The sequence below is a fragment of the Artemia sp. Qi Xiang Cuo genome, chromosome 14, assembly GCF_049724085.1.
Source record: "Artemia sp. Qi Xiang Cuo chromosome 14, ASM4972408v1, whole genome shotgun sequence".
NCBI classification, from domain to species: domain Eukaryota; kingdom Metazoa; phylum Arthropoda; class Branchiopoda; order Anostraca; family Artemiidae; genus Artemia; species Artemia sp. Qi Xiang Cuo.
The window spans coordinates 49781544-49805631 of record NC_142807.1 but is presented as its reverse complement, the minus strand read 5'-3'; the positions used below and the strand labels follow the sequence as shown (position 1 = coordinate 49805631).

General features: G+C 34.3%; 1 protein-coding gene across 1 annotated transcript in view; it reads left to right on the top strand.

The window, feature by feature from the left end:
* Nucleotides 1-3429: 3429 nt before the first annotated feature.
* Nucleotides 3430-24088, top strand: part of LOC148944573 (epidermal growth factor receptor substrate 15-like) — a 35079-nt gene continuing 14420 nt past the window's right edge. The window contains exons 1-6 of the mRNA XM_089100160.1: nucleotides 3430-3442; nucleotides 7966-8086; nucleotides 10724-10959; nucleotides 14098-14344; nucleotides 19752-19910; nucleotides 21163-21383. Of these exons, the coding sequence (XP_088956286.1) occupies nucleotides 14189-14344; nucleotides 19752-19910; nucleotides 21163-21336 (489 nt within the window). The 5' untranslated portion in view covers nucleotides 3430-3442; nucleotides 7966-8086; nucleotides 10724-10959; nucleotides 14098-14188 and the 3' untranslated portion in view covers nucleotides 21337-21383. The remainder of the gene's footprint in view (nucleotides 3443-7965; nucleotides 8087-10723; nucleotides 10960-14097; nucleotides 14345-19751; nucleotides 19911-21162; nucleotides 21384-24088) is intronic.

The window sequence follows — 24088 nt, the reverse complement described above, 5'->3', positions numbered from 1 at the left end:
TGCTCAAGAGCTGGTGATGTTAAGAACCAAAAGCCTGCAATACATTATTTCTTTTTTCCCTTGACCACTTCGTATGAATGGGTGGTCGTACTTCAGAGGCCAGTTATTTGATTGGAAGTCGTAAGCTTGAATGCCCTATTTTAAGAGTTGAAAATGATTAGAGGGCAGCCAGATCCCTCTGGGCCATTTTGTGTATGGGTTAATGGTATTTTTAACTAAATAATAGTTGTTTCTACTTTCTTTTTCTGGTTTTCTTTTAAACCAACTTTCTTCCAAATCTCGCAGCTTTGTTACAGATTCTGTTTTTAGAGTTTGGTTTTCACTTTCCTGTTTTATAGTCACTTTCCTGTTTTATTTCCTGTATTGTAGTATAGTATTTCCAGTTTTATAGACCAAAGACCCCGTCGGACAGCAGGCACAAAAAAATAATGTATACTCTTTTTTGAAGACCGAAGAAAAATATATTGCCCATTTCTCAGAAAATAAAATTCTATGTCCTCTTACCACCGCACCCTCCAAAAAGTTTCCTGAAAGTTTCAGCTCGGTCCCCCCCCCATCCGTAAGACAAAACAGGATATAGGAAACATGATATACTCTCCTATGATGATCAGAAATAAAACTCTTGTTTGAAACAATTCTAGAGGAGTGTTGGCCTACAGCTACCTATTGTATGACCTCTCGGGAATTGGCTAGGTGTTACGGACACTTACCGATTATATAAAGCGAGATACTTCTTGATGCTCATCCGAATCACGTTGAGTAACAACTCCCTTGAGATCAATCTTGAACGGTTCCTGTTTTAACAAGGATACTTTTCCATCAAAACTAAATTGATATAACGATTTTAATGTCTTTAAACTTTTACAACAGGGATGGTTAATATGTTATTATTTATGGTTAATATTTTAGTTTTGTATCAATGCCTGAACGCAGATAATGAAGTTAATGATGAGTAGTAGATCAGGTAAAAGGAATTTGTTTCAAAAGACGGATGCGTATTATTCAAATAATTTTATCTATCGCTCACTTTTTCTCTTTTAAACTTGTTTGAAAGAAATTTGACTTTCACAGTCTTTCAAGTTTGCCGAATCAAATTTCGTTGTGTGTTAAGATTAAGTTTTAAGCTAATCAGTAAATTTTTTTTTTAGTTCAGTAGCGTATATTCAGTTGCGTATAGCGACAATAAACTTCAGATCCTGCGTTTTCTTTTCTGCTTTTAAATTCATCCAAGGAAAGAGGTTAAAAATCCGTGGTTAATTTACTGATTGTTTGTTCAGCCCCAAAAAGACATGTAAAAGACCAATCAACATTACAAACGTATAGCAAACAAAAGAAATGCTATATTGTTATTTTCTTGCAACCTTGATAAAACGGACTATACCTGTACCTCTATACCTCTCATTCGTTGCATCCTCGATAAAACGGACTATACCTGCAATAGTTCTGTTACATGTCATTTCGAAGGTATCTGGTAAGGCCAGAGAACTGTCAGTCCTAAAAATAATTTGTTTTTTTATAAAGAAATTGACTGTCACTCGTAATGACACATGTCATTTCGAAGGTATCTGGTAAGGCCAGAGAACTGTCAGTCCTAAAAATAATTTGTTTTTTTTTTATAAAGAAATTGGCTGACACTCGTAATGACAAATGTCATTTCGAAGGTATCTGGTAAGGCCAGAGAACTGTCAGTCCTAAAAATGATTGTTTTTTTTTTTGTAAAGAACTTGGCTGACGCTCGTACGGGTTTTGTTTCCTATACTTGGGCAAGAGTAACCTGCAACTAGCACTATCATTTTCCCCTCATGAATTTTATTGTTATGTCGTTTTATTCTGCCATTCCATATGTTTGGTAAGTCAACCTTTTAAAATAAAGATTTTACTGGAAGTTTCCAAGATTTGCATTGAATTATGTGTTTGAATTATCGATTATACTATTCTGAAATTTCAAGAGAATTAAACAACCTCAATAGGAAAAACGTCATCATGATTGACTTTCTCTATTTTTATACTAAAAAATTGTTCTGAAAAAAAGTATTGTTTTATGCAGTGTCTTAGTTTTTATGCCTATTTTAGTATGTAATTTTTATTTCTTATTTTTTTCGAAGCTCAAGCTTTGAATCAAATGGTCTCTGTGTACCACATCCCTACCTGCCGACATTCTTAAATTCTTTGTCGCCATGAGATTTCTCTCACTTAATATAAAACCAATCCATTCCTTTCTTTCAAACCACCCCGCAAAAATTTTCTGCCTCAATCCTTTTAATTCTTTACAAAACCGAAAAAATGAATCAAATCATCCCCCGCATTTCCGCACATTAGAAAGAAATAAGTTAGAGAGGTAGGTGCAATTTATGGTGTGGAAATATGCTTTTGCACCCTGAGAGGATTTACAACAGCTTCCGCAGTATTTTCTTTTCTTGGAACTAATCGGATTTTTTTTTTCGGAAAAGATGTCTTATATGTATGTCAAAAGAACTGAAAAGGTGTGCTACTGTTTTCTACTTTTCTTTTGGAAAAAATAAACAGTCTTCTACTGGAAAAGAAGCTCCGAGACCCTGTTTCCACTGCGTCTTAACTTGCTGTAAGAAGCTTTACCAAGACGCCAAGATTGCAAAGAATTTCAAAACTGTTGAAAGCTGTAGAACTATCGTCCACAGTTGCTACCATCCTAGGTCTATTATGTTCTTAATAAGAATTGGAATCTAGGCCTACTTTTATGTTTCAAATAACCATGAAATAGAAGTTGATCACGCCTGACCCAAAGTATAAGGAAGGATAAATTGTCGTAAGACGCCCCTAAAAAGTTAAGAAGAATGGAATGAACTACGCTTTTTTTTCAAATATCATACATTATTGTAACAAAACTTTCTGGTAAATCTTTTGTACTCTTTCCAGTAAAAGCAAATAAAAAAGGAGGAAAGGGTAATTAACTTGAAAAAGAAACATGAAATTACGATAAAAATTGAACCCATAATTTTCCTGTTCAGATCCGGGGTACTTCACTGCAAAAACAAAATCAATCCGATTAGATTTTGGTGGCAACCTAGTGGTGAACATCAGTACTGATTTTAAGTAAATGCTGCTGAAAGTTTAGGCCGGGATTTCTCTTGATGTTTAGGCAGCATATTTCTTTCAGCACAGATTTTTTTAGACGGAATGTTTTTAATTCTTTATAAAGAATCCAAAAATTTACATGGGCTTTCCAATTGAAATTTTTGGCGTATTCCTGAAGGTTATTGTTCCTGGAAAAAGTTAATTTTTGTTTTTATTTATTAGATCATCGTGCAGATGATGCTTCTTCGACATCAAGCGAGAAGTATGAAATAGGTGCTGTGTTAAATATGGTTGCTGTGTTAAAATAGTGTTTTGGTGATATTGAAAGATTTATTGATCGACTTCAACATGCAGCTGCAGCGAGCAGAGAATTAGATAGACGTAGACGGTAACTTTCATTTTTTTTTCTCTTCCTTTTTTTCTTCAATAAAATTAGGTTTTAATTAGAATATCAAATTTACTATAATTTTTTTTTGGAGAGGGGGGTGGGGTGTAAGCTAGAACTTAAAGTGGTGAAAAACGAATGTCTTTTGAGTTGAAAAATTTGTTAATGTATTAATAGTCTGTCATGAATTAACTACACTCCAGCGCGGGTTAAACTTCAATAATACATGGTTTGCCAAGTCATAACTATTCCTTCTAATTTAAAACTGTGTTTTCGGCTGATCAAAACGCGTTTTCTGATACTGTTTTGTTAACACCTCTTTGATATCTAGTAAGAAATGTTTTGGGGATAAACATCTCTTTTGTTGATAAAAAGATTTATTATCAGTCTTTAACATACGGCTGCAGAAGCCTTTTTTTTTCCTTGTTTTGACAGAAATTATTGTGATTGCTTGTACTAAAAACAATTTCACGACAAAAGAAAAAGATTAAAACGCCGCTCAGTTGTTCTGGACTACGAGACATTCTTGATGAAAAATTGGTCTTACTTTTTGGTTGGTTTTAAATGTGGCAACACCGCACTTATTTTTGGTATAATTTCTCAATACAAAACATTTGTTCTTTAGCCAGATGCATCAATAGGCCTACTGGCTATGACATTTTCCTCTTTTGCTACGTAGCTGCCAAATTTTTTGTTTTTAGATTTCTTCTCTTAACTTTTTTTTGTTTTGTTACTGTACAAAACCGGTGTTTTAAATTTTTAGAATCGGTTGTGTTTTGAATGTTTGAAGAGTAATATTTTTACGATGTTTTGATGATAAAATATTTTCTGAGAAGACGAGAAAATGTCAAAGCGGAACAAAACGGAAAAAAGTCATGAAGGAAATAACGAGGAAACTTAAGAAAATCACTTTTAACTGTATGTATTTGTACAATATATATATCTAATATGCTATATAAAATATAGAGCCTAAAATAATATATAATATCGTAGCAGTTAAAAATATGATCATTTCCTTCTTTTTGTACATGATTTCCTTATCTCAAACTTTTGAAATTCTGTATATGCGAAATTTTTTTGTTCTTCTATGTTTGAAAATAGTATGCACATTTTCCAATTGTTTTTGGCCAGGCAAATACGGGTATCATAAGTGTCGTAAGTTAATATCAAATTACTGGTAAGGTCTGTTATATGGCTCTGATACCCGTCAAAGATACCCTGATACCCGTCAAAGGGCTAGAGGGTCATTTCCATTCAACTGTGGACAAATAACTTTTTTCACAGTTTTTCTTTTTTCGTTATAATATAAAAAATTAAATACTGTAGTTCCTGGAATTTTTTTTATTGAAACATTGGTGGCAATCAATTTTATTTTATTGATCTGATACGTACTACATTTTATATAAATGTTTTTTTCTTTGAAATCCCTTCTTTTCAAATGTTTAAAAAAGTCAATTGGCTAAGTTAAACTTAAACTCAGGCTATTTATTTATTATTCAGTAAAGCCCAAATATAAGTCTTACTTTTTGGTTGGTTTTAGGTGTGCCAAAACCGCCCTTATTTTTGGTATAATTTCTCGACACAAAACATTAGTGACAATTAGTTTAATTTTACTTTTCTAGAAAGACCTTATTTTTGTCACTTTTTCCTTCCTTTCAAATCTGTTCCTTCCAAACGTAATGAAAAACTAATTGACAAAATAAATTTCTAATTAAAGCAATCGTTTTAGTTTGCAATAAAGTGCAATGGTGACTCTGGCCTTTTTTAGGGAGGGGGTAGGTTTGTAAGGGGATTGGCAACATTACCTTCATTTGTAGCCATTTTATTTGCTTTAAGCTTGGATCTATTGTTCACTTTATTTTCTTTATTTTATTTTATTTCTTTTACTTTATGTTTTATTTTCTTTTTATTGTTCTCTTTATTTTCAATTTTAAGTTTCATCTCTTCATTCACAGTAATTTCTCCTAATTTCTTTCACGTTTGACATCTTATATAAGCTATTTTTTCTCGTTCGAAGTTTGAAATTTGCTCAAAATCTTCCTTGGAAATACTTTTTTTAGTGCACAAAAATGGGGGAATATGTGAAAACAATTGACAAAAAGGAAATCATAAAGTGAAGGTTAATCACGAAGGACATCCATAGAGAATAAGAAATTGTGGAGAGTTATAGAAAATAGGAGAATTATGTGAAAACTACTGCAAAAAAGGAAATCATGAAGAAGATCCGTGGAGTAGAGGAGAATTATGTGAAAACAATTGAAAAAGGGAAAAAATAAATAAAAGGAGAATCATGATGGAGTTCCGTCATAGTCGAGCTCCGGCTTCCGAAACAGCAACTATAGAAAAAAATCATACAATTTAGAGAATACCTTTGTGCCTACTATGATCCATTAACTTCACTAACTGTTTTCTAGTGTTATATTGTGTTTTGGACTCAAGTCGAGTTGGAAAAAAAGTTACGTAACCGTTCGTTTGGGGTCTAATAAACCCCAAAATATAACTTCTTAGCAAAAAAGTAGTCAAAATTTCTCAGCTAGCCTGTATTAACACCTAAAATTCATAGAAAAGAATATAAAGAATGCATCAAATAAGATTTGAGCTAATAAAGGACAGGGAAAACTTGCATGGTCGAGACGTCATCCCTCGCAGATGCACTTCGATTTTCTGTCTTTTTCTCGAAGTTAGATATGGCAATAGCTCTTCTTCGATTCATACCCGAAATCTACATTCTATGAGGCATTTCCGAGCAGATTTACAGCAACCTGACAGTTGCATAATTCATGAAGCATATAACAACAGGTTAGCACGAATCTCCAAGTTAGTTTCTAAGAACTCTTCCGATGTCAATGAGCATTTCCTCCTTGGAATATTATTCACCTGGATGCTGGAAGACTGCAGATGAACTCCAGCAATCAATCCCGCTAGGTCTAGAAGTGCTTTCCAAACCCTTGTCAAATCTTATTGTCCTTCGACAGGTGCTGCTGTTTGAGCATTTTTAATCAAGAGAGTCAATGTCACTCTCAGTAGCGTTATAAAATGTGGCCATCTCTGGCTTTCCGTACTTGGCCAATAGATAAAGAAAAGTGCATTGATTAAGACAAGACAACCGCTCGGTTTTTCTTAGGTACATAGAACAGCAAAGTGATTTGGTCTTGGAAGGGGAACACATAAGATCTGAGTTCTCTTTTAATGTTTGGCAGGAATGGGTTATAGATTTCCTCCTTGTTCCTCTTCAACGTACCACCATAAATTAAACGTCCTCTCCGACATGGTCAACTAGTGTGAGGACAGTTTGCGTGGGAAAATTAGCATTCGGCTCTTTGATTAGAGATTTTTCTTTTCCGGCATGTATGAATGCACTGTAGAGCTAAAATGTATTTGCTTCGGCTAAGCGGCGAATTTTTATCCCTATTTGTTTGGCTTCGACGGAATGTACATTTTGAAGCTGCACCGGGCGTACAACCCCACTAGCATCTTGTTGACTAATGGGTACTCTCAGGAGAGTAATTTACCTTGCGGTTATTTATAAATGTTTCTAGCAGCTCCTATATTGGTACTAGAGGGCTTTGGTAGTGGTTGAAAATAATATGGTCGTCGAACCGATGGTGCCACTAGATGAAAAGGAACCTTTGGCACATATGGTAGCTAAAAGCAAATGTCAGAAGCAAAAAGGCTCTCATAATCCTTGTTTCGTTCCCTGACTTAGAAGACACCAGCCAGGTACAGTAGGCCAATAAAAACACGCATTTCACTAATTGTAACTGCTTTGAGGAAATTATACTTATCAAAAAGACGAAAATTGTAAAGTTACCAATTGTTAGCATTCATAACAATTATGTTGTACACAACCTTCTGAATCATCTTGGAGGTTATGGTGAGGTCCAAAACCTTCTCAATGGTATCTGACTTCATTTCTCAAGCAGAACCTCTAAGGCGAAGTAAATCTGACACTATGTTCGATGGTCTTGTTCTCGATGTTGAACTCTAATTTTTGCCAAAACATTGAGAATTTTATGCCTTTTTTTTATCGCGTAAAGTGTTTCTAGTGCATGCACAAGAAAACAGAAACGAGTAAAGCAAGCTTGTTGAAACACTTCAAGCTTTACAGTAGACCCAGCATCCAACTGGACTCTATATTTTTCTTGACATCATTACAAACATAGAATTGGCTAAGTTTTTAAAGTATTAATGAATGCCAAAATGTAAATAATAAACTTTTGGTCGGGTTGGTGTCTATCAGACCCCAACTCCCTTTAGCTTCTTACCTTAAAGAGATGCAGCGAACTCCATCTGTCAGCTATTTCAGGTGAGAATATCTTCTTCTGAATTGTAATCTTTACTAGGTTGCAGCTGTTGGTGCGACCATGAATATAGACCTGAGACTTGAAATATCATCCTATATGGGTCTATTAGATCTCAACTGACCAGTTAAAGATTAAGAAGCTGGTCTTGTTGTCGTATTTTATTTTATTGTAAGAACAGTAATTACCTTGGTTAACGTTTATATCCAGATATTTTTGTTTTAGATCGCGCAAGTCGAAAAAGAAGGACCATGGTGATGGTATCATAGCCGTTCGTGCCAGAGCACCGCCAGAAAAAGATTTTGTAGACACTTTGCAAAATGTTAAAGTTTCTTTTAATCTTTTGGTAAGTTTGACTGACCTTCAATATCTGTTTTCTTTTACTTACCTAGTTAAATAAACTTGTTTTTAGACTTGTTAAGAAGAATTTAAGCAAGGCATTTGATGTAAACATCTTTTTACATGCTTTTTACTTTTCTTTTCTTTTTTCTTCACCTTTTGCTGTTTACTTATTTTTCAGTTACTTATTGTTTTTATACCTTTTAATTATTTTCCATATTATGTTTTCATTTTCCCTTTATTTTGTTCTTACAAAAAGTTTTACGTTCCTTGCTTACTGTTTTCTTTTCTGTGTATACTATTAAAAAAAGGAAATAAAAACCGTTTCTATAGAATACGGTAACCAAAGCTGTAACCGAAAAACAATACAGACGAACACGGGGCAGTTTTCTTCAGGAATCAGGCTACTAGGGTTTATACAAGACGCACAAATAAACGTTCAAATGTGGATAAGTCCTTTTATTAGACATTGAAAAAAGATACAAAAGTCTGGATATTTCGACCAATTATACAGCGATCGTTATCAGCAGAAATACTAAAGCATTAAAAATTTAAACTAGTATATTTATGCAGAACAAAATAATAACTCTCTCAGACAAATGTAGTGAATGAACCGGATGTAATTATTTTGTTATGTATAAGTATATTAGTTTTAATTTTAATGCTTTCAGTTGTTTCAGCACTTAAAATAGAAGATATAAACCAAATTTTTGAATTATCTGGTATTTTGGAACGCAAACAATAACAAATCATTATTTATCATTGATGATAAATGTCTTCTGGAATGCAGAAATTAAACCGGTTGATAAAATTCAGAGAGGAGGTAAACAAGGGAAATGGTTGCTCGCTGGTTTAGATTTTTTGAAAAGGCTGTAAAAATTGCAATGCATTTTTGAATGATATACTACTATTACTAACAACTCACCGCAGCACCAAGGCGCCTGAGGTCAATACAGCTTCGCACGCCCCTCCTCCATCCTAATGTATTCAATGCCTTCCTCTTCACACCCTCCCAGGAAGTTTCCATTTCCCTTAAATCTTTCTTTACGACATTCTCCCATCCCAACCGCGGACGACCTGCTTTCCGTTTAGCCCTAGACGGTTGGCCGAAATGGACAATCTTTGACAATCTGTCATCCTTCTTCCGCAGAATGTGCTCTAGCCATCTCAACCTTTCTTTCGTTATAGCCCTAGAAAGATTGAACCACATTTTTCTTATAGCATTCTGTTTGAAATACAGTCTGTCAGCCGGGTGCCCAAAATAATCCGTATGCATTTTCTCTGGAAAACATCTGGCAAATCTTCCTCCGTTTTTCGGAGCGCCGGCCAATCTTCTTTCCTCCCATGAAGTAAATAAGCCTCTGGGAATGTGACCAGTAATTAAAAACTAACTATAGGGGGAGTATCCAATCAACGTCTAGGAGTATTTTCCAGGAGTTGCTCCTCCTTCTTGGATCTGGTGCACACAGACAAGTCAAGGTACAAAAGTGAAAATAATACTTTTTGACTCTTCCTGATGCATGGTAAAACATAAAAAATAGCGAGGTCAAAAAAGGTAGTATGTGGTATTTAATATTGCTGAAGGTGAGCTTCATGGAGATTGAATCATTGGAATCAAGTCAATAAGTAATACAGTAAATAAGTGCATAATTACTGCTTACTTATTACTGCTGCTGCTTGCGACTACTACTATTACTTATGATTACTACTATTAGTGCTAATAAGTACTTCACTTATTAATAAGTTTTAATAAGTAACTAACTTTTCAGTAATAAGTGCACATAAGCCAAAAATGGGGGGTTCGTTGATTCGTGAAAAGCCCCATATTTAATTAACAAGTTGTTATAACCGTTGAATTTGTGTTTATTGTCGTGGTGCATTCGTAACCATTGCGAGCCTCAAGTGGCCTGTGGCGGGGGGTTGAATACCTCTGCAACAAAGGAAAAAAATCTCAAAAACAAATCTTTCGCTTCGTATGCGATGGCGCGTCGAATTGCTGCTGAACCCATTTGGGTCCAAAAATCTAGTTTAAGCTTTTATCATTATTTAATGATGAATTAACACGTGAGTAAACTATTGCTTTTCTTTCGGATAGCTAGCCAGTAATTGGTAAGTCTATTATAATGGATTTTAATATTAAAGAGGCCCCCCTCTTCCGTATCTCTCTCTCTTTATCTCTTTCTCTCTCTCCTCTCTCTCTCTCTCTCTCTCTCTCTCTCGCTCTCTCTCTCTCTCTCTCTCTCTCTCTCTCTCTCTCTCTCTCTCTCACTCTCTCTCTCTCTCTCTCTCTCTCTCTCTCTTCTTAGATATATTAATGGATTCTTAAGCACTTAAAAGTATATGTGCTACCGTTTTATGGGAGATAAAAGGATTTCTCTTAATGAAGGGTAAACAAAAACGAGTTTGATTTTAGTTCTCCGATACTGGAAAAATTTAAGCTTTCAAAAATTAATTGATTTATTGAAGTTTGATACTTTAATTAGCGCGTTTGTATGTCCAATTTCCTAGATTTCGTATATTTAACCTAGATTTTGTATATATTTTGTATATTTTAGAGGGGTTCCTCTAACAGACCTGAGGGGAGGAAATATCCCCACGCTATGCAGGCATGTGTCAGAAGACTAACGTAATATTTATTTTGAAGGCAAAATTAAAGGCTCACATTCTTGATCCAAATGCTCCTGAGTCGGTACACATTCTATTTACTCATTTGGCACTGATAATTGATGCCTCAAGAGATGCTCAACTGGAGCCCAACCTTCCAGCAAGAGTTATTTGGCCACTTTTGACAGTAGAAGCTGTTGAACTTCTAACAAACTGCCTTACCTCCAAAGAAACTGAATTGTGGCATTCGTTGGGTGAAGCTTGGCAGGTTCCTAGGTTTGTCTTTTTCTATAAGTTGTTATTTATTTTAGATAAGGGTAATAAAGTCTCTTAAAGGGTTTATAGTTCGCATTTTGAATTCTTTTTTATTTTGGTTAAACTCTAAAAATGTGATCTTACCAAATTAAAATTATCCGCTACGATTAATCTGGTCTGTGTTGGTAATTTGTTCTTAACCAACTTCATAATTTTTGTTCTGTTTTAATATTATTCCTGCATCAAATTTCTCTTCATAAACAACGAATAATCTGATAATTTCCGCGCGTAACTTTTGATGGGTAGCACTAAACTTGATGAAAGTTATATATTTGAAATCAGCATTGAAATTTGATTCTTTTGATGTATCTATTAGTATCAAAAACCCGTTTTCTAGAGTTTCGGTTACCATTGAGCCGGGTCGCTCCTTACTTACAGTTCGTTACCACAAACTGTTCGATTGTGTTGAAAAGGTGTTTGTGTTGATTGTGTCAAAACACAAAGAAATAATACCGGAGATTGAAAAAAAACTTTCTTAAACAAATAAGCTCGAATTCCCGGGCCTCTAACAAAAAAAAGAATATTATTCTGGAGGAGTAGTTTTTTGGGAAGAGGGGAGATTAGAAAAAGGATAGTGTCTATTAAAAGACGCAGCGAAAGCGTGGCTCATAAAGAGATTTCAAGATTTCTTAAAAAATAAATCTGGTTAAAAAAGAAAAAGAAGCCTGTAGAAATGCACTGACCTCAGAGGAGATTGTGTTGAAAATTTGTTTGTGTTGGTTGTGTCAAAACACAAAGAAATAATACCGGAGATTAAAAAAAAAAACTTATCTCAAACAAATAAGCTCGAATTTCCGGGGCACTAACAAAAATAATAAATAAATAAGATATTATTCTGGAGGGGGTAATTTTTTGGTAAGGGGGTATATTAGAAAAAGGATAGTTTCTATTAAAAGACGCAGCGAAAGCATGGCTCATAAAGAGATTTCTAGATTTCTTAAAAAACAAATCTGGTTAAAAAAGAAAAAGAAGCCTATAAAAATGCATTGACCTTAGAGGCGATTCTGTTGAAAAGTTGTTCGTGTTGGTTGTGTCAAAAAACAAAGAAATAATACCTGAGATTAAACAAAAAAAAACTTTCTCAAACAAATAAGCTCGAATTTCCGGAGCACTAACAAAAATAATAAATAAATAAGATATTATTCTGGAGGGGGTAATTTTTTGGTAAGGGGGTATATTAGAAAAAGGATAGTTTCTATTAAAAGACGCAGCGAAAGCATGGCTCATAAAGAGATTTCCAGATTTCTTAAAAAATAAATCTGGTTAAAAAAGAAAAAGAAGCCTATAGAAATGCATTGACCTTAGAGGCGATTCTGTTGAAAAGTTGTTCGTGTTGGTTGTGTCAAAACACAAAGAAATAATACCGGAGATTAAACAAAAAAAAACTTTCTCAAACAAATAAGCTCGAATTTCCGAGGTAGTAACAAAAAAAAAATAACTGAAATATTATTTTGGAGGGGGTAATTTTTTTGGGAAGGGGGGAGATTAGAAAATAGATAGTTTCTATTAAAAGACGCAGCGAAAGCATGGCTCATAAAGAGATTGCCAGATTTCTTAAAAAATGGCCCGCCTATAGAAGTACATTGACCTTAAAGGAGGTTGTGTTGAAAAATTGTTCGTGCTGGTTATGTTGAAACACAAGGAAATAACACCAGAGATTAAAGAAAACTGCAGTAACAAAAAAATCTAAGGATTCTTCGTAATGAGCCTCATCCGCCTGTAGAAGTGTATCGACCTTAAAGAAGGTCGTTTTGAAATTTTTAATAGTAAATTAATTGTAATGGGAAGAGTAATTAAAGAAAGTTCGCTTAATTGTATCATTCCCCTTGTATAATAGCAAAAGTTAGAAAGTATTTGGGTGAAGATTTCAATTTTTGTGTGAATATCTGCCATATAGGTAATAAAGTCACTATAAATACAATCGCAAAGACAATAATACAGACCCATTGCTTATTTCCTAACAAAGACACCTGTAAACAAAGGGTTCAATGACCACAATTCGGATCGTTCAGTCGTATAGATTCAGTGGCTTATATGATTTCAACAAAGCAACATATGCTGACAATTCTATACAGATGTATCTACGAAGTCTCTGTTTTATATGGGCTATTTCGTCAATTCTGGCTGTCTTACCCTTGTGGCTTCATTTATCAGTTCATCCCATATGTACATTAGTTGACTTCTCGGCCGTTCTGACTTTAATGAATGTCTTAGAAGTATGTCGGGCGGATATGTCGGACGATAAAAAAAAGGGTGTGTCTGACGTAGCACACAATCTTCTGTTGAAACGGAAAAAATACATTCCCCCGTCCCCCTCACCCAAAAAAAAAGAAGTTTTTTGGTAAGAACTAGTCCTTCAGATCGATCTTTGGCTCATTGCTTGTCAAATTAAAATCTAGGGAAAAGTACTGATTTCGTCTGTCCTTTTTGGATAAAATAAAGGGATATCTATCGTGATATTTTCCAGGGAAATCTAGACAGGTGAATCTACTGGTCAGAGTTTAGATTTATTTTTTACTTTATTTGTTTTGCTTATAATAAGGATGTTTTCATTTAAAGTGTATTGTGTATTAACCATGGCCCAGTAGGGCTTTTAGTGTTAATAAATCATATCATATACTATAATACGTATATGTAAGTCCATCAGAGTGAAGGAGGTTGCTGTCCCCCTTATTCAGAAAAGCTGAACGATATAACCGTATACATTGTTTTAATATTTTTTTATCAATTGAATAAATAAAATAAAAAGTCACCTAAATTATGAAAAAAAGGAGTAAATAGAAGTATAAATTTATTCTGCAAAAGCGTCTTACCTTACAAGCTTCTAATTTGATAATGACTCAGACGCGTACTAAGTTTCCCAAAGCTACAGGATCAGGAGTCCCGTGTCACACTTTCCTGATTTTATCTCAAAGAGAGTTAGAAAAGTTTTGTTTTTTTATTATTTGACCCTTGAATCTTCTAACTGATTGCTGGATTTCAAATCAACCTGAAGGTAGTGATTTGATGCTGATTAGCTGATCCTAAACTTGCTAACTCTGATTTTGATGATTTAATACGAGTGTTAAATTAAAAACTTTTTTTTTTCTCTTTTAATAGATCTGAAACCCCTCCATCTGATTATCGCACTTCAAATCGTCCGGGAAGTGATGTCTCTGCTGATTCAGTGGATAGACGTGGCATTGAAGACATGTCAGAACGAACACCAATACCGTCTGAGGGTTCTATTGGTTCCCTTGAATCGCTTCTATCACCAACAACGTCATTTACTAGTGAAGAAAAAGCGAAATACGATACTCTGTTTAACAGATTAGAACCAACTGACGGAAAAGTAGAACATGCTAAGGTGAGACAATAATCATTATATTGCTACAGGTCCGTCCTTTTCAGTATACATGTCTTGCAGAATTACCACAAATCGTGGATTTCGATTGAAAATATGACCATGAAAATATGAGATATTGAGAAAAGATCATGAAAAGCCACAAAGAAATAAAAAGAAACAACAATGAAAAAGAAGAGAAGGACCTGAAACGTGAAGTCGGAAATTGTACGCACATCGAAATGACTCTCAATTATTTTTAACTGACATTTTGAACAACCCGATAAAATCTTCGATTCAACGTAGATTTAATTTTTCCGAAACATCAACCAGGGATTTTTTTTTCCCACATGTTCCACAAAACCCTTGCACTGCGAATCTATGCTAAGAGGTTCAGGCAGTTGTGGTTTATTTGGCGGTTATACTACGTGATTTATCTCCAAATCGCGAGTGTTCAGCTTGTGGTTAATGAACATTAGGAAGCCATCCCTCTTATCTGATTTTGGTGGTAGATCCATAGGGCCGGGGATGGCCTCCTGCGTTGTATGTAGTTTGTTTTGTGTTGTTTTCCCCTTTATACCTATTTGCTCAGCAAAAAAAGGATGTATAGTGGGGACTCAATTCCCCACTGTATTATTTAAAAGATCTGTTTCGTTGGCAATTTTGAGTATTCGTAAGAGAGGTGTGGAGAGACGTTTCAAATTTGGGACAAGGTCGATCGACTCTTTAATATTGTTAATATGAACAAATAAAAACTGAACGTCATTTACTCTTAAGTATTACGATATTTATTTTATAGGTTTATGGAAAAGATGATGTAATGCTTAATTAACGCACATGAAAGTTTGAATTTTTTCCTCCCCTCTGTTTCTAATGACCTTCTCCGTCGATTAGTCCTTTAGTGAACCGTTCTCCCCAAGTTCTTTCCGAGTGCGCTATGTTAGGAATTGTTGAAGATCTTCATTTTTTTACAATATCTTGTTTCTTCAAATATATTTCTGTATAATGTATATGGATGTCTGAAAAACTTTGTTAATAACTTAATTAATATATTTCTGTATAATGTATATGGATGTCTGAAAAACTTTGTACTTTCGTGCATAAAGGTCTTCAAATAAAAAAGGAGGGAAATGCATGTAATAACAGATTTTGTTGGAATATTTGGGCATTGGAACGTTTTCTCATAACCAAAAATTGAGACGTTGAGAAGCTAAACTGATTAAGCCTATAAAACAATTCAAAAACCAGAGAAGTGCTAGTTTTGATAGTGTTATGTCAACCGTTTGGTCGATAAAATATCCAGAATTACTTTTGGTGTTGGCGTTTAGCGCTCTGTTGAAGTAACAAGAACATGCTTAAGTACATTTTACTGTGAACGGTTCAAAGCAGCTTATATATAAGAACCTTCATTAATAGATGTCAAAAATATGGCTGTGTTGTGTCAGTTTTTCAAAATAATCGCTATTCTGAAGAATGTTCTGTAAACAGGGAAGTCAGCAAAGGTTTCAAGGCTGAGGTCTTGAAAAATGAATTGAATATAACCAGTTTGGCCTGCTAGCGGCCCCAATGTAGACAACTAAACAAGATTTTGTTTCTTGTAGAAACTGTTTTGCAGTCTGGTGCACAAAAGTAAACTATACTCGTATCTGGGGTGATACCCCTCCTCCTGAACCTGCCATTAGGGGTGCAGGTAAAGGTGCAGCACCGACACATTGAAATTTAGCTTATGTTTTTAGTTTAATTTTGCTTATGTGTCAGCATTTGTCGGCACACCGGACGATTTTTTCAGCACATTCTTTATCCCCCCCCCCCCAAACTCAAGCTGCACCCTTGCCTGGCACTACATCCGTTTAATGTAGCCTAATCATCTTCACCATTCCTATATTATGAACCTTAACCACATACTTTTACAGATTATTTTTGAGATGTAGTCATTAACCGAGTACTTTAAACTATCTAAATCCTATGGAAAACATACTACAATGCGAGATAGTAAATGACTTGTCTTTGATAATTAAATGCACAATACTTTGTATCGTAGTTTTATTATCTATTATGCTATACATGTTACAAAAATGGTACTCAAACTATATCATGAATAATGTATTTTTTCAAAATTTTGACCAATCAGTATGAAAGTTTGAGAAAGAAACAAAAAGTAAATGTAATCTATTTACTTACATTTTCAATAGTAGACACAATAGCATAGCCCAATATATATTTTCATGAGATTTCAGAAGTTGCTGAATGTAAATTTTCCAGTGTGAAAGTAGAAAAGTTCAAAAAAAATTTGGCCTTTCGACTCTTAAAATTAAGCAATAATTTATTGATATCAGCGTATCAAGCCTAGGGGCTAACTCATGAATTTATCAATGCTTCAACGTAAAGGGAAAATGTGTAAGACCAATAAGCACTTGTAAAATCGATTTTCTTTACAATTATTACAACTTTTCAATAAAAGTTTTGTTCATTACAAAAAAAAATATAGTCAAGTAAATTTGGTTTACAGTTACTATGAAAGGGAATGGGATATTTCTAGACTACTTCAGCAACTTCTGAAATCTCATGAAAATATATATTGGGCTATGCTATTGTGTCTACTATTGAAAATGTAAGTAAATAGATTACGTTTACTTTTTGTTTCTTTCTCAAACTTTCATACTGATTGGTCAAAAACAGAGACAAAATACATTATTCATGATATAGTTTGAGCACCATTTTTGTAACATGGATAGCATAACAAAGTCTTAAACTGCAAACAAAGCTTGACATTTTACTGGAAATAAAAAAAAAGATTGGTTTTTATGGCTTCCCCTCTCATAAAGACATCCTTACTAACTAATCATGGCCTGGAATCCAGACACCACTTTTTCAGTTGTACATATTTCAAGGTGGTACAGGTTCCGTTTTATTGCCAAAATCCTTGTTAATAAAACAATAAGAAAAAACCTACCTATCGAAGTAATTTGAATAGTCAAATTTACTCAATAGAACCATTTTATTATTCATCTTGAAGCGCGACATGGATGTTGCAATAGATAATAAAACTACGATACAAAGTATTGTGCATTTAATTATCAAAGACAAATCATTTACTATCTCGCATTGTAGTATGTTTTCCATAGGATTTAGATAGTTTAAAGTACTCGGTTAATGACTACATCTCAAAAATAATCTGTAAAAGTATGTGGTTAAGGTTCATAATATAGGAATGGTGAAGATGATTAGGCTACATTAAACGGATGTAGTGCCAGGCAAGGGTGCAGCTTGAGTTTGGGGGGGGGGATAAAGAATGTGTTGAAAAAATCGTCCGGTGTGCCGACAAATGCTGACACATAAGCGAAATTAAACTAAAAACATAAGCTAAATTTCAATGTGTCGGTGCTGCACCTTTACCTGCACCCCTAATGGCAGGTTCAGGAGGAGGGGTATCACCCCAGATACGAGTATAGTTTACTTTTGTGCACCAGACTGCAAAACAGTTTCTACAAGAAACAAAATCTTGTTTAGTTGTCTACATTGGGGCCGCTAGCAGGCCAAACTGGTTATATTCAATACATTTTTCAAGACCTCAGCCTTGAAACCTTTGCTGACTTCCCTGTTTACAGAACATTCTTCAGAATAGCGATTATTTTGAAAAACTGACACAACACAGCCATATTTTTGACATCTATTAATGAAGGTTCTTATATATAAGCTGCTTTGAACCGTTCACAGAGTGAGAATCACAACAAGTTCCAGAAGAAAAGCAAATCCTATAAAATGGATGATGTTTTGATGCATTAACAAAAAGGAGAAATTGAAACACGCCAGAATTTCTGGATTCAGTTGAAATTGCTGACCTGACACCTTATAACTTAAAACTACAGGATAACGCGATCATTTTGCTAATAAATGATTAGAGAATCAAATATATACAAGCCTGTCGCGTGAGAATTGCCGGGGCTCTGGCGAAGCCTGGACTTCCGGTACTGTATACTATACTATATACTGTACCGGTACTGCATACTATATACAGAAAGATTGATCACCCCATGTTTCTCATGATATTAAATACTGTATATGTATAAAATACCATAAAGCCTGGTCCATTAGCTTAGGAGTGAACCAAACGTATTTATGAATATGTTTTTAATTTATCAATATAGCAGATACTATATGTTGTATTGTAGACTATAGTATATATAGTATATAGGATAAATATATATATTTTTCTTTAATTTCTTCCTATTTCTAATGATTTCTCCCTACATTTATGAAAGTTTATCTGATTAAATGATAATTGTATGCTAGACACTTACTTATATCTTACTGTTATTCTTGCAATAAGATTGTGATCTATACCCATTTATTTAGTATGATTACACCGCAGACTACACCCCACCTTGTCATATAAAGGCACAAGGCTTATTAATTTTTTAATTTTTGTTATTTTCTTTCATTGATGACAGTCATTGAATCAACATATCGACTTTTTAAATTAAGTTTCGTTTTTTAATCTGCTGTCTTTGAAATTCCCCTCAGAGAAGTTTTACTTCTTCTCTAACAATACATTCCATTTGAGATTATATTACTTGATTTTCGGTAATGAGTAGTTTTGTTGATGTTCTATTAAAAACAATTTCTCTTGCTTTGTTAAACTGAACAGTGAATCTCGAGATAATAATGACACAGATGAAAGATGAGAAAAGCCTTTCCATATCTAACAAAAGATAAGAAAAGCCCAAACAAACGGTGGAGTCATTTTAAGTCAGTAGAACAAAGCTAAAATTCATCGATTTAACTGCAATTTCATTGATTTCGACCAACATCTTGATCTTGGTTGATAACACAGGGAGCCGGCATTTTCATCCCAAAAAATTCCCTAAAGTACCCCTTCCATACGAATTAAATTCTGCTAATTTAGGGGTTTAATGCTACTCATTACTTTCATAATAACAATGTAGACCAGAAATATTCCCAAAAATAAAGAGGGATTAAATATCAGTTTCTAACTCGCCCCCCCCCCTCCCCTTCCTTAGAACTTCTGTATTTACGTAAAGGCTCAATGATAGCTAGGATATTTTGGCATTAAAATGTACCTTAATGCATCCCCCCCTCCAAAGCCTCTACGACCATCCTTCCCATAAAGACCTTGTATCTTAACAATGGGTAACTTGCATAGCTTACAGCCCTTGCCCCGGGGCTGGAATAGGGGTTGTCAAACCCAGAGGGAAGTTATTTGGCCTTTTGTTTATTTTGAACAAGATGGCTGTCTCAAAATTCTGATCGGATGAGTCTGGGAAAAATGGAAAGGGGGTAATCATCCGGGGAGGATTTTTTCCGGGGGAGACACCTAGACCCGGTATACAATGCAATATTTTGCTTTCTGTCTCTTCCTCTCTCTCTCTTTTAGACTGTTGAATTCTAACCTGATTGTTTTGTTTCTCAGGCAGTGCATCTCGTCGAAAAGCGATTAGATGGATATACTCTTCCTGCAACTCCTCTCGGTGAATTAGCGAAGTCATCAGCTGTAACAAGTAGTGGTTCTCTAGCATCCTTTTCATCACAACTCCCTAGAGTTCCATCTTTATCTGGAGGTTCAAATAAGGCAAGACCTTTTTTCTCTTGAAAAATCTGCATTTTATAACATCTAAAAACGTCTTCAAGTTTATTAACTTGATGTGTGTTCTTTACTTTAATGATTACATTAATAACATTAAACATTAAAGAATAGCATTAAAGATTAATATACTAGATAACCCTGGGTACTGAGTATTGTGTGCAATTGATCTAGGAAACAGCATAATAGGGAACATAAAAGACAAGTAGGCGCAGTGGATTAGAAAGTAGTTCTCGTTTTGTGTCTAATGTATGATTTAAGTATTTAATGAAACGCAATTTTTTGTATTTTTTCGACTCCTAAAGGTGTAATGAAGCCCATCTTTAAGAAGAACGGTAGAAAGTTTTGATTCTGTGTTGTTCTTTTTTCCCTATTTTTCAAAACGGTATATCCAAAAGTATGGCTAACTTGTAAGTGGGAACTGGCACTAGTGTCGGCAAAAAAAGTGATCTGTGCCATCTAGCATTTGGCGACGCTTGACATTCCTTTCTAGCTCTGTAATTATTTTTCTGTCGGGAACTGAGATTAGATAATTATTACCACCCTCATTTTACCGTGTCGGCAAACGCTAAATGGTTTTGATAGTTTTTTCGTAGACTGTCAGTTTCCACTCTTATAAGTTAACCATACTATTTGATGGTATTTCCCAAGCCTCATTACCATCTTTATATTCTCTCGGGGTTAAGGAGAAACTGTAGCATTCGCTCTTATCAAAGCAATAAATCGAACGGTATTTCATTGTACCATAATAGGAAAGATAATGATGTTTTTTCTGCTGCGAATATATCAGCTAAATATTAATGGCGGGATTTTTTGTATTGGCGAAAACCTTTTAATGTAAAGGATTAAATAGATAGTGTTAAAGCATTTGTACTAGCATCCATTTGAGTGTCTTTGCTTCTATTATTATTTAACTAAAGACGCAGTTTTTTCTTCGTTTTCTTCTTCTCAATCCCATCTTTTCACTTCTGCTGATTTTGACATATTGGATGCAGCTATCCAAATTTGGTGTGAGTAATTAACAGATTTACGTCTGTATTCACTTTTGATTGCATTTTCAATCAAACATCTGTATGCACTTTTGAGGGGGCGGAGGTTACTACTATTATCTTATTTCAAAAGCTCATCAGGTCAGGCTGTGTCATCTCTCCCTGGTCAGGCTGTGGCTTCTTTGCTGTACCCAAATTTATCTTTCATACCTTTAACCCTGTATATCATGATATCATCTTATTTGTTTTAGATTGGGGCTATAGCATCTTTAGTAGCATCTTCGTACTGTTGTTCTTTAGCATCTTTAGTGCCAACGACTGTGCCTTGGGTTGTACAGCCAGCTGAGAAGGCTGAAGCTGAGGCACTTTTTATCCAGGCTGACTTGGATGCCGACGGTTTTGTTTCTCGCTTCGAAATTAAATAAGTTTTTCGACAATCAGGACTCTCTGAACAAGTACTAGCTGATTTATGGTAAGGCTTTAAGGACTAAAAACTCAAAGTAAAAAAAAAAACTGAATTTTCAAGGGACTAAAGTCTCTTGAAGATGAAAAAGATCAATAAAAGGCTAGACTAAACAAAATGCACATTTTTGAAACAAAAAAGAGTATAGCTGTAAAATTCCTATTTACATCTTTTAGTTAAAAAATATTTAATTCGTGTCTAATAAGTAAAAAATTTGCTATCATACCTATCATAGGTATGGTTAGCTTACACCCAATTTTCCTTTAATTCGATGTTCTTAACTTCGATATGAGTTTTTCAAGTTTTAGTAGAAGTTGTGTAGTTAAAATAACGTGAAGATGTCTTTTTATTTGTTAACTAACTGCAGAGCATATTGGACGACCTACCCCCCCCCCTCCAAAAAACAAAAAAAAAATTCCATATGACCACTAACCAAAGGAGATGATCATGAAAGTAAAAAAAAAAACAATACTAATTTGTTCTTGTTTATTTTTATGTTATAAGATAATTTGAGTTACATTCTCTGTTTTAATGAAATATATGGCGGAATATAGTGTATATAACCAGGGCCGTTTCCAATATTTTTTCAGAATTTCAGTAGTAGGGTTGATGGAGGGGGGGAGGTGCAGGGAGGTTAAAAAACCTTTACGTTCTTTTATTTATAAGAATTTAACGAGTGAAGAAAACAAGCAATTTTCGAGCATCTGTTTTGTCATAAACAAAAAAAGAGTTACTATAAACAGAAAATACAGCTTTTTTGTAGTATTTGGTAAATGTGCTTTTGCACCTCAAAACTCCCCAGGGGTAAGCGACTCAGAATTCCTTCACCCCGTTTTAGGGAATAGACTCCTGATTATATCTGTATTAGTGGTTGGGATCCCAAGCTGATCAATAGCATAAAACAACACAGGAGAAAACGGCATATAAAATATCTTGCTGGCTTGACTGTTTTATAGGAATCTTTGGTTTAAAAATGTTCTTTTTTTTTTTCTTTTTTCTTTTTTTTTTTTTGCATGTGTTCCAGAGTAAGTAAATAGATCATGACTCGTGTGTTATAGGAGTAAACAGGAAACGGTGAAAATCGTTTTCAGGTGCAGAAGTCTTTCATCAATGATTCCTTGGAAATTTCCTTTCAAATAATAATAAGATTCTGTCAAAACTTTTATTCTGTTTTTCTCGTGCCTCCTGTTCTTCCTTGAAAAAAGAAATTGTCATGTCTATCAAATTTAAAACTAGAACAGTGCCCTTATTAAATAGCTGATCGACTTCTCTCCTGAGGGACTGCAATTTAATAATATATAGCTCAGTCGGTTTTGACAGTGTTATAATCAAAGGGACATAATTTTAAACAAAGAACGTCGTTTTCCATTTAAACTGAAGAATCCGTATTCATTAGGGAATACTATTACTCATCCCTCATGATATTAAATTTTATCGATTTGAATAAAACCATTTCTTAAGGATCTTGGCTTACTTGTTCGTGATACAAATTCAGCTGTGAATGAAGTTTGTGCTTGTTATTCTCTTTAGAAGACTCATAATTTGGATAATATAGTTTTAATATTCAAGTTCATCTGAAACATCGATTCTGAATATTTTATTTTGTGATTAGGAATTGAACAAAAAATTTTACATATATTTTTTTTACTCTCCTGATTTATGCCATATTTTTTGCTCAATATATTATCGTTCTATGTAGGATTTTCCCGTAATGCAAGAATCTATATGTTTCTAGTTTGAAAAGGTTACTGTGCTATTGTCGATAGAGACTACTTCTCCTTTGCATAGACAATCTTTCTTTCAAAAATCATATATTTAAACCGGTTAATGGACTCAAATGTTTGGCTGATTCGAATTTTGAGGTTTATTTTACTCAAATATCCTCAAATTGAAAAAAAAAATCTGGATAAAGCAACAATTTATCTCAGATTTGCGAAAAAAAAACCATTGAAAATTAAGTTCAAATGATTATTAACAGCATAAAAAGGTTACTCCGTTTTGCTGAAAGCTAGTATACCTAGGCAATGCCCAGCCATGTACCTTGACCACACAAGATGGGGAGGTGTATCCACCTCCTGAGATTGGTGAAAAATACTATCTCTCCGTAGAATCTCCATTGTTGATCCTACTAATTTTCATTCTTAGGTAGGGCGCACTCATATAGTCTAAGGCTATGGCTTAGGTTCCTCCCTCTTAAAGGTTTAAATCTCTTCCCAATCAGCTTGGTATAAAATTTAGTCGACTGAGAGTCCTGCTATATGCCACCTTACCAGAGAGGAGGGCCATAAGTATAAAATATCTTACCTTGAAATAGATAAAACGTATGGCATTTCCGAAAACTAAGAGAGAAAAAAAAATCTCAAGATGAAGAAACCAACGGGACTACGGTCAGTAGAAGGAAAAGACGAATTAAAATAACGCGGATATTTCGCCTGTACAAAACAAGGCGTCTTCAACGCTAAAAACAAAGTTAAAACCTAAAATAATTTATCAAACCATTAAATAAAATCTAAAACCAAGAAGCTTTAGACCTTCCATGACATATTCAGTTTAATTTAAAAAAATGAAATATTCCGAAAAAGAAGTTTTTCAAAGAAAAGCAAAGACCATATTAGATTTCAGACGAGCCAAAATAATGTCATTTAATAATTCAAATTAAAAACGAATAAACATTACTATGAATAGGAAACAAAACCCAAAAGAAACAGAAACTA